Source organism: Salvelinus alpinus, chromosome 14 (assembly GCF_045679555.1).
Source record: "Salvelinus alpinus chromosome 14, SLU_Salpinus.1, whole genome shotgun sequence".
NCBI lineage: Eukaryota > Metazoa > Chordata > Actinopteri > Salmoniformes > Salmonidae > Salvelinus > Salvelinus alpinus.
In genome coordinates, this window is record NC_092099.1 from 28,450,872 (window position 1) to 28,462,961 (window position 12,090).

Genomic DNA, 12,090 nt, shown 5'->3' on the forward strand with positions numbered 1-12,090 from the left:
AATGGTGGTTGGCTCACCTACAGTGCTTTAGTAGAATGGTGGATATCCCTCGATAACATTGTCTGCTAAATGACTAATGCACACGTGTAACGGATGTGAAATGGCTAGCTAGTTAGCGGTGGTGCGTGCTAATAGCCTTTCAATCAGTGACGTCACTTGCTCTGAGACCTTGAAGTAGTGGTTCCCCTTGCTCTGCGAGGGCCGTGGCTTTTGTGGAGCGATGGGTAAAGATGCTTCGTGGGTGACTGTTGTTGATGTGGTCCCTGGTTAGCGCCCGGGTCGGGGTGAGGGGACGGACGTAAAGTTAAACTATTACACACGCACACATTTATATGCGCACGCACACAGTCTTCTGGTGCTTAATGGATCTTAAATGGTTGATGAGGAAGAACATAGCCTTCCTAAAGTCATAGACTAATACAGTCAGGCATAATAGACTAATACAGTCAGGCATCAGTCTGGACGGCATCAGGTCTGTTTGACCTTCCACACACTGGAAGGACCCGTCTATGTGTTTTTATAGGGCATTGTTGAGCATGACTGAACAGAGGTCAGAAGTCAAGAGCTATGTGTGTATTGACCCTCAGGGCAATCAAACAGAAGTGCTGTATGCTGGACCATATGGCTGATGTTCTGTTTCTGTTCTATTGGATCATGACAACACTTTCCGGTGTTGTGGTTCTCTATTAGTCCATACAATTACACTGCCCACTGTTCTGCTGTTCTATTGGTCCATAGGTCAACACTGTCCTCTGTCCTGCTCTACTATTGGTTCATTATGCCAACGCTAACAACTGTCCTGTTCTATTGAAATGATTGACAGGTACTATCCAGTATTGCTGTGGACCATTACATCTCTACACACTCTAAGACCATGTCTTTTCCTTCCCCTATACACAATACAACCACCTAGCTCATATACTACTCATGGAAAACCAATGGATACCCTGTCTTCATGATTAGCATTATTATTACCACTGTGCATACTACCTTCTTACTTACTTTTTATTTGATTAGGATTTGTATTGATGTTGTACTGTACTGTTGAGGGAGCTCGCAAGTAAACATTTCACTGCACCTTTTATACCTAATGAAAACTGTGTACGCACCGAATATTTTCATCAGTGCTAACTCAGGCAGTGAGCATTTTGGCAGCAGTGTAAATTAATGCAAATCAGGTTGTTGCTCTTTTGCCTGGTGTTAATGTGTTTGTCTGTGTGCTCTATTTCATCAGGCTGTTTGACCGTGAAGAGAGAGACGGAGAGTGTGTGAGAAAGAGAGGGAAAACAACCAGCTGTCATTTTGGGGAAAACTGAAAAACAGCTGTGGGAGACATATGTGGAGTTTCCATAGTAACCAGATGGGAGCCGTTGTGGAGAGAGGGAAAGAGAGATGGAGGGAGAGAGCGCGAGCTGGAGAGAAGAGGCGGGAGGAATAATGACAGAGGAAAGGAGAAAGAGAGAGAGGACTGATGTTCTCTGTTCGTCCCAGACCTCCCCTACAGACTCAAGTCTTTCATCCACCCTTCTTTCCAATAAAAGATGACCCTATCCTCCCCATCGGCATATTCCGCTCTTCAGCCATCCAAAAGATGACCACAAACTGCTTATCATACAGTCCCTGCAGCCAAACTCTAACCAGATGCAACCAGAACGCAAACACTGAATGGAACGCACTATGAGTCCAATGCCAACCTTGAATAGATTCCTGATGACTCAACAGAGTCTCCCTATCAGTTATAGAAGTGGAGTTGGATCAGACATATTTCTGTAGATGCTAAGTCAGACACATTCCAGTAAGGGAAACATGTTTCCACTCTGACCTTGTACTATTGTCAGACCTGGCAGAGGCACTCCAGTCTCTCTTGCATAACATATATAAATTGCATTATGTACATGATTAGCGAGTCGCTGGTGTACAGTTAGAGTATGCTCCACTACAGCCCTGAGAGCTATGTCTGCTGAGTTAATGATATACAATGGAAGCAAGTGATGTCTACATGATATCATTGATAAACGTCAATCTGGCATGATTCTGCAAAAATACAGGCATCAAGGAACCTGATGTGAATACATTGCATACACTATGGACGCCTAGAGAAAAGCATCACGGACATGCATTGCATTTAGGCAGGGAGACGTATGCAATGGATGCAGCGGGAGAAAAAAAAGAGAAGTATACAATTATACTGTAGCTTTACCTCTAGGGAGAGAGGGGGAGGGGAAGAAGGAGTATTAAATAGTCGGTGAGTGGAGGGTATGTCTAGGCTACTTCATAAGGGGATGGATTCCAAATGCACTTGTTCAAATCCCACTCGATCTCTCTTTCTCTCAATGTTTCTCTCTGTTCTATTCATCCCAGAACTCCATCCTTGTGAATGTATCTTCAAATGCCCCTTCAACAACATGACATACGTTACCTATCACCTCTTTTTCGCATTCCTTACCAGTCCACCATCCATATTGTTAGTCCCTATGTGTGTTCCGCTATACCTCATCCCAACCCTCCAATATGAAACCTACTGTAAATTCTCATCCCTGTAAATTATTCCGTCTCAGTGCTTCTTATCAGACATTCATAGTCACCACAATCCCTCGTCTTGCATGGCTGCTCTATGTTTTCCAAAAGAGCTTTGGAGTCTTCTCTCCGTTTCCATCCTTCAGGAAAAACAATATACACTGTTCTCAGACAAGACACAATCCTAAGAGCAGAAAATAGACACAATCCTAAAATGCAGAAAAAAGTTATCTAGAGAGGTTTGGGATTTGTAATTCTACCGCATCATTTGGGGAATACTTTCTGTGAATCTCTGTGAGTAATGCTTTATGAATTATGTTAGAGTGATTAAGCTATGCATTCATATAGCCTGTTATACATTTCTTTGAAGGATTGTAGCAAGTATTAAATGCAATATTATGTGTGCATAGACAGATGGATCATAAAAAGTGTTAACCAAGTTTATTCTCTCCCGAACAATCTTGAAGCATTGAAGGACATTCAGTTAGTAGTAGTCTGTTGGAACACGCTTCCCTAGGGTTTGACATCTTAATTAAAAAATGCTACAAGATATTCTCCAGCAGATGTAAGAATGGAATCTAAATTACATTTGTACTGAGCCAAGCTCAGTAGCAACAAATGAGTTCACAAGTATGTGCTTTCCTTATTAAAGTTTCTCTTTAGCTCCTCTTGTTTCTCAAGTAATATCTCTGGCTTAATTCTCACATTGGGTTAGATACCCCTATTACTATTCTGTTCAACCTCTCTTTCGTATCGTCTGAGATTCCTAAAGATTGGAAAGCGGCCGCAGTCATCCCAATCTTCAAAGGGGGAGACACACTAGACCCAAACTGTTACAGACCTATATCCATCCTGCCCTGCTGTTCTAAAGTCTTCGAAAGCCAAGTGAACAAACAGATCACTGACCATTTTGAATCCCACCGTACCTTCTCACCTACGCAATCTGGTTTCCGAGCTGGTCACGGGTGCACATCAGCCTCGCTCAATGTCCTAAACGATATCATAACCGCCATCGATAAAAGACAGTACTGTGCAGCTGTATTCATTGACCTGGCCAAGGCTTTCGACTCTGTCAATCACCGTATTCTTATCAGCAGACTCAACAGCCTTGGTTTCTCTAATGACTGCCTCGCCTGGTTCACTAACTACATCTCAGATAGAGTTCAGTGTGTCAAATCGGAGGGCCTGTTGTCCGGACCTCTGGCAGTCTCTATGGGGGTGCCACAGGGTTCAATTCTCAGGCCGACTCTTTCCTCTGTATATATCAATGATGTCGCTCTTGCTGCGGGTGATTCTTTGATCTACCTCTACGCAGACGATACCATTCTGTATACATCTGGCCATTCCTTGGACACTGTGTTAACAAACCTCCAAACGAGCTTCAACGCCATACAACACTCCTTCCGTGACCTCCAGCTGATCTTAAATGTAAGTAAAACGAAATGCATGCTCTTCAACCAATCGCTGCTCACACCCACCCGCCCAACTAGCATCACAGCTCTGGACGGTTCTGACTTAGAATATGTGGACAATTATAAATACCTACGTAGGTGTCTGGCTAGACTGTAAACTCTCCTTCCAGACTCACATTAAGCATCTCCAATCCAAAATTAAACCTAGAATCGGCTTCCTATTTCGCAACAAAGCCTCCTTCACTCATGTTGCCAAACATACCCTTGTAAAACTGACTATCCTATGGATACTTGACTTCGGTGATGTAATTTACAAAATAGCCTCCAACACTCTCCTCAGCAAATTGGATGCAGTCTATCACAGTGCCATCCGTTTTGTCACCAAAGCCTCATATACTTCCCACCACTGCGACCTGTATGCTCTCCTTGGCTGGTCTTCGCTACATATTTGTCACCAAACCAACTGGCTCCAGGTCATCTATAAGTCTTTGCTAGGTAAAGCTCCGCCTTATCTCAGCTCACTGGTCACGATAGCAACACCCACCCGTAGCACGCGCTCCAGCAGGTATATCTCACTGGTCATCCCTAAAGCCAACACCTCGTTTGGCCGCCTTTCCTTCCAGTTCTCTGCTGCCTATGACTGGAACGAATTGCAAAAATCCCTGAAGTTGGAGACTTATATCTCCCTCACTAACTTTAAGCATCAGCTGTGAGAGCAGCTTACCGATCGCTGCAGCTGTACACAGCCCATCTGTAAATATCCCATCCAACCAACTACCTACCTCATCCCCATATTTGTTTTTGTTTTTCTGCTCTTTTGCACACCAGTATTTCTACTAGCACATCCTCATCTGCACATATATCACTCCAGTGTAAATTGCTAAATTGTAATTACCTCGCCACTATTGGTCTATTTATTTCCTTACCTCCTTACTTCATTTGCACACACTGTATACAGATTTTTCTATTGTGTTATTGACTGTACATTTGTTTATCCCATGTGTAACTCTGTGTTGTTGTTTTTGTCGCACTGCTTTGCTTTATCTTAGCCAGGTCACAGTTGTAAATGAGAACTTGTTCTCAACTGGCCTACCTGGTTAAATAAAGGTGAAATAAAGTAATAAAATGTAAAACATTGATCTGTTCCCCTATTTGGTGGACAAAGGCCACAATAATCATAAAGAGTCACTTATTGTGTCCAGATTGCTGGTTTCTCTCTCTTTCTCACTCCTTCGTTCAATCAACAGAGAGGATTTGGCATGGTGTCACAGCATGACATCTACCTTCCACTGCAAAGGCCCCTGGGAAAGGGATTGATGTGTGGCGCAGACAATGAGCTTCTAGCTCTGACAGATAGATAACTGTACCAGAGCTGTATGGGAGTGAGGACGATCTTCAACACGGACACCATCAAGCTTGCTATACTGAACCTGATCAGATAGGATCAGTGATCACGCTTTGGGTATAGGCATGCAATTAGCTTGACTGTGTATGTAGACGTCTTGACAAAGGTGTGTGTGTGTGTGTGTGTGTGTGTGTGTGTGTGTGTGTGTGTGTGTGTGTGTGTGTGTGTGTGTGTGTGTGTGTGTGTGTGTGTGTGTGTGTGTGTGTGTGTGTGTGTGTGTGTGTGTGTGTGTGTGTGTGTGTGTGTGCATATGTGTGCATATGTGTGAGCTTGGTGCTAAACGCTGAGGTGAGGAAGACATGAAATAATGACAGCAGAGGCCATTAGTGCTTCTACTTCCTTAACTCAGAGAGAGCTGATTACAGACAGACAGACATACAGACAGGGTGTTACTGGTGCTAGGCTATTCACTGTCTGTCTGTCTGATCTATATCTGCTGATCAATAGAGGACAGACTCAAGAGGAGGAAGCGAGTAGGGAGAGAGGAGGAGGAGAAAGGGTGATTTTCCGACATTGAATTACACTTGTCTTAAGTGACAGGAGGTCTCAGTTGATTGTGTAATGTATGCACGACAGGGCACCCACCCACACACTGATACTGATGCTACTCAACAGTATTTTAGTATGTTTCATAGTCAAAGAGAATCTCAACCGTTATTATTCTCTGATTTGATATATTATGAAATCTGAATCACAACACAAGTCACATGATCATATCATGATGTATAGTAATCTGATTTTAAAACACCCACTACTTTGGTTAGATGCGGAGTAATAATGGACAGATGCTAATATTAAACAGGTTTCCTAGGCATTGAGACACAGAACTATATTATGATGATCAGGTTATCAAACAGCTGTGAACTGCAACCGGACAGAGAGCCACTCTGTCACACTCAAGTCATCTCTCTGCCAGACCCCTAACCTCATATAAGAGAATAAAATCATTCATATACAGTAGACTCAATCTCATCAAACATAGGATTTTGCTGGGAACGTAACATCTAATATCACCTCAATAACACAGCTACTGTATATACCAATCATTCCCCAGTGTGGAACATTCCATATCATCATTCTGGAATGGTATTGTGAATTGATTTTGGATTCCACGCCTCTTGAAGGGAACAGATGCTCCGGTCACAGCCGTGCCTCCCACTGATGAAGTTAAGACATTACTTTAGAAAGGCAATTTCACCAAATGTCACTACCAATGCAAGTCCCAGTTTACATATGGCAGGGAGGAATCGAGCTGAAAAAGGCTCAGGTCTCTCTCGTCTCTCATTCTCTCTTTTTTCCCCATTCACCATATCCCTCCCTGCCTGTTCTTTTTCTTTGATTCTCACTTTCTACTTTTTTTAATGACATAGCCCTCTATCCTCTCCTTTCAATCTCTTTACCCATCTCCACATCTCCGTCACTCTCTATTTTCCTCTCTGCTTCCATCTGATTTCCTGCCAGTGATTTCTGATAAGTGTTTGTGTGTACATCTCTTATTACCAGCCTGCCTCGTCAGAAAAGTGTGTTTCTAGTTTATCTGTGAATCTGTGTCCAAAGCCAACTCCATACTGACAAAGTTGAATTAGGATAGACACACAGACGGAGAGAGAAAGAGAGAGATAGAGAGAGAGATGCCAAACATTCTTTAAATGACAATGAGTCATGATGGTACAAGGTGATGTTTCCTCATCTTGAAAGATTCATAGCCATTATTGTATCAATCAAAGAACAAATTAAATGAAACCATATAAATTATTACATAGGGAGGTTGGGTGCTATGATAAAAACCTTACACAACTAATACAGAAGACGTTCATACCACAGACATTCCACAGTGTTCCAGAATAATATCCCCATGCCTCGCTATAGCTAGATAAACGTTTGGACACAGTCTATTACTCTCATTTCATAGCTTTTCACTTCAATGAGAGATTCACCACCAGATAAGGCCTCCACAAGATAAAGCAAAGCAAAAAAAACTATCTGCTACATAAATCTTTGAGGGTGGTATTTCCTCCATTATCTCCAGAACAAAGGAGCTGATCTCATCACTAATAACAACGGGCTGAGATGAGATCCTTGTGGAATACTAAGCATTGATTTTCCTTCCACACATCCTCATGATCTCTGCTGACTCCGGTTTTCCAGGGTTTGGGGAGCTTGGTACAGGCAGAACCAACCCCAATTCCCACCCCATCCCCCTAAATTACCCCCCTTTCACCCCAGATGGACCCCTAGGTCTCTCGACATGGGGTGTATTTACACATTTCCTCCTCTCAGAAATGATTAAGGATTTTGCTGTGAATACAATTCCAGAAATGTTCCCACATATCTCCTGGGATAAAGGAGGCCTGAGGCGACCATGTTTCCTACATGGATTTGGAATGGAGTGGGATTGAGACAGAAACATGCTGTGGAGCATTACTGTGTTTTCCCACACAGTAATTGGCACAGACGTATACATACACAGAGACACAGAAACTGACATTGCCTAAAAGTAACATTACACACACAGAAACATAGAAACAGTCAACAGGCCAAAGATCAGGGTTGGGGAGTAACTGATTACATATAATCTGATTACAAAAAACCTATAAATGTAATCGCTTACATTACCAGCAAAAATATTGTATCAGATTACAGATACTTTTTAAAAACGATATGATTACTTCTTGGATTACTCTTAAATTCAGAAAGGATGTTAGTGAAAAAAATACATTGAGACCTTTCTGCTTTCTCAATTACATTCAATTCAGCATTTAAAATGTTAACGATTTTTCCACCTGAGTGAGCCTGAGACCACTATGTGGTCTTAATGTGTATAAAGAATTATTTTTGTCTTCTTCTGCATCTTAAGGGAAAATTAATTAGAAAGTAACTGAAAGTAATCAGATTACAGTAATCCAAAAGACACATTACTGACTACAATTTTAGATAGTTAACCATGGGATCATCAAAGCAACAAATCAGTAATAGCAGGAATAACAAGAAGGGAATTCAGTCCGATGGTGTGAAATGAGACATCATCATGTCTCCATCTACACGGTATCATGCCTATGGAACATCAAATCTGCAGGACAGCATCTTGTCCAACAACATCCTATCCAACAACATCTTGTACAACAACATCTTATCCAACAACATCTCGTCCAACAACATCTTGTCCAACAACATCTTATCCAACAACATCCTGTCCAACAACATCTTGTCCAACAACATCTTTTCCAACAACATCTTATCCAACAACATCTTGTCCAACAACATCTTGTCCAACAACATCTTATCCAACAACATCGTGTCCAAAAACATCTTATCCAACAACATCCTGTCCAACAACATCCTATCCAACAACATCTTGTCCAAAAACATCTTATCCAACAACATCCTATCCAACAACATCTTGTCCAAAAACATCTTATCCAACAACATCCTATCCAACAACATCTTATCCAACAACATCCTGTCCAACAACATCCTATCCAACAACATCTTGTCCAAAAACATCTTATCCAACAACATCTTATCCAACAACATCCTGTCCAACAACATCCTGTCCAACAACATCTTGTCCAACAACATCTTGTCCAAAAACATCTTATCCAACAACATCTTGTTCAGCATAGCCTTGACAGTTCCAAGTCTAGTTAATCAGACCAATGGTTGGCAGCTGATTTGACCCACCATACCAAAAGCCAGTGGCAGTAACAGTCTTGTGCCAGTCCTGTACCATGCTGTTGCATGGGTGGTGATTAGGATTTCTACTCAGGAGTAAACAGTGGCGATTCATGCCCGGCCAAAGGACCAGGTTTTAGTCAGGCAGTTGCATGGGTACACCAGCTGCTCTCAAGTACCCCAGCTGAAGATCATTGGCAGCCCAAAGGGGGGAGATTAGCATAGTGACCTGCAATGGCTGCTGGGTGGTCTGACAGATACACACAGACAGCTGGGCAAACGGCTGGCAAACAAGAGCATGGGTGGCGAGAAAGATAAGGAAGGGATGGAGAGAGAAAGAGAGAGAGAGAGAGAGGAAGAGGGAGAAAGACAGACAGAGAAGTTAAAAGGGAAGGGAGGTAGAGTGAGAATAGGGAGAAAGAGGGAGAGAAGAGGCCATAGTGAGATAAATAAATGTATATTGTAAAAGCACTCATAGAGTATAGAGTATCCACTAATAGTGATACTTTATAAAGACATAAAGTGTGTTTGACTGCAGCTCTGTGTGTATGGGACTGTGGCATTAAGGGTAGAGTCCCTCAGATCCCTGCCTGGGGCAACAGATGATTTAGAGTCAGGCTCACAAGAGCTCTCTCTCTCTCTCCTCTGAGGTCTAGGCAGAATCCCTAATGAGGAATCTCTCAGTTGATAGAATAGGGAGGTACACACACACACACACACACAAACACACACACACACACACACACACACACACACACACACACACACACACACACACACACACACACACACACACACACACACACACACACACACACACACACACACACACACACACACACACACACACACACACACACACACACACACACACACACACACACACACACACACACACACACAGCCAATCTGGTCAGCTGTCCTGGGGATAGTCAGAATAGCTGACTTTGGTTTACTTAATATCATCCGCTCCATCGCACATAATGGGAGAAATCTCTGAGCTCTGTAATCGTTGTGCTGTCCTGCACAACCCCTTCTGCTTGTCTCCCAAGAGCTGCATTTCACTCTAAATATTAGCTAGGTGTGTTTTTATGAATAAGTGTGTGTGGGTGACAGAGTGAGAGAGTTTGTGTCCTGACTAGCCAGTAATCAGTTTGAAGAATGAGCTAATACTGCAAAGCTAATGGCCACTCCTCACCCTTGCCACATCCATTTGTCTTTTCCCAACTGCTGCACTAACAAACACACACATACACGCACACGCACAAGCACACGCACACACACACACACACTAAGCAGAATACTGATTAGCAGCTGAAACTCTGGAGAGGGAATGAAGAGTGAATATTGAAGGAGGAACAGAATACAAAGAGAGGAAGGGAGAAAAATAAGGAATAGAGAGAGAGAGATAGAGAGAGGCTTTTTTTACCGCTCCGTGGGAGGCACTGACTTAATGTCTTCTGTTCACTATCAACTGAGACCCACTTTGGGATGCTGATAATGTTTTGAGGTCTGTTGCATTACTGTAGGTCTGTAGGGATGGGTGTGGAGATGGTAAACCCAAAACATGTGGACTAGGTCTGTTGCATTACTGTAGGTCTGTAGGGATGGGTGTGGAGATGGTAAACCCAAAACATGTGGACTAGGTCTGTTGCATTACTGTAGGTCTGTAGGGATGGGTGTGGAGATGGTAAACCCAAAACATGTGGACTAGGTCTGTTGCATTACTGTAGGTCTGTAGGGATGGGTGTGGAGACGGTAAACCCAAAACATGTGTAAGTGATTTGAAAGGGACTCAGATGGTCCCCAGCCATGCAGAGAATGATGTAAGTGCTGTAAGAGTAGGGCTCATATATGCCACTCAGTACACACTGAACACTTCCCACTACCTATTCTGATTGAACTGACTCAAAGCTCATAAATCTGTCAGAAGTCAATAGCTCAAATTAAGTGCTACTGAACTCAGATATGATGCCATCAGTTTAATCTAAGACAGTTTTACAGATATATAGCCATTACACTCTGGAAATACTAGCATCAACATACTCACACTCTTTATCTCTATAGCTACCCCCCATACACACAGGCAGGCAGGCAGACAGACAGACAGACAGGCACACAGGCAGGCGGGCAGGCAGACAGGCAGACAGACAGGCAGGCAGGCAGGCAGGCAGGCAGGCAGGCAGGCAGACATAGGTAAACACAAACCTTCTTTGTCGTCGTGGCGTACGATGGCGTCCTGTATGATGTCACCGAGGCTGAAGCGAATGCGGTGTCTCTTCATGTGGCTGGTGGGCGGGGCTTTTACCTTGACTCCTCCTCCCGGTTTCTGCAGGGTCTTCTCCCGCTCATAGTACTCCCTTATTTGGTCACAGCGCATCCTCCTGACCAGCCGCTGGCGCTGGCCAAACGGGAGAGACTCCAGCAGACACTGGTCGATCTCCATGTTCTGACGAAACACGTTACATAGCTGAAAACAACCTGCAGAGAGAGGGAGGGAGGGAGGTGGAGAAGGGAAAAGGAGAGAGAAAAACATTAGCATATCATGTTTTGTGATGAAAATCTGTCTCAACAGTTTATACAAGTTGAAAATAGAGTGATGTTTAACATAGTAAAACAGCTAGTGTGTGTGTGTGTGGTGTGTGTGTGTGTGTGTGTGTGTGTGTGTGTGTGTTTGTGTGTGGTGTGTGTGTGGTGTGTGTGTGTGTGTGTGTGTGTGTGTGTGTGTGTGTGTGTGTGTGTGTGTGTGTGTGTGTGTGTGTGTGTGTGTGTGTGTGTATGTGTGTGTGTGTGTGTGTGTGTGTGTGTGTGTGTGTGTGTGTGTGTGTGTGTGTGTGTGTGTGTGTGTGTGTGTGTGTGTGTGTGTGTGTGTGTGTGTGTGTGTGTGTGTGTAAGACACTGCTGTTAGATACAGTAAATAACTCAAACCACTCCATGTTTATTTAAATATAGTCTGACACTGAGTGAATAGGACAACACTTAGATGATAAAGTACACCAGTGCTGTCTGTTTCACCTACAAGCAAGTGTGTGTGTGTGTGTGTGTGTGTGTGTGTGTGTGTGTGTGTGTGTGTGTGTGTGTGTG

At 43.3% G+C, this 12,090-nt stretch overlaps 1 protein-coding gene across 4 annotated transcripts in view; it reads right to left on the reverse strand.

Annotated features, from left to right (window-relative positions):
- Positions 1-12,090, reverse strand: part of LOC139538704 (unconventional myosin-XVI-like) — a 307,739-nt gene that overhangs the window by 180,074 nt on the left and 115,575 nt on the right. For all 4 annotated transcript variants that reach the window (XM_071341081.1, XM_071341079.1, XM_071341080.1 and 1 more), the window contains exon 2: positions 11,215-11,487. In XM_071341081.1, the coding sequence (XP_071197182.1) occupies positions 11,215-11,452 (238 nt within the window). In that variant the 5' untranslated portion in view covers positions 11,453-11,487. The remainder of the gene's footprint in view (positions 1-11,214; positions 11,488-12,090) is intronic.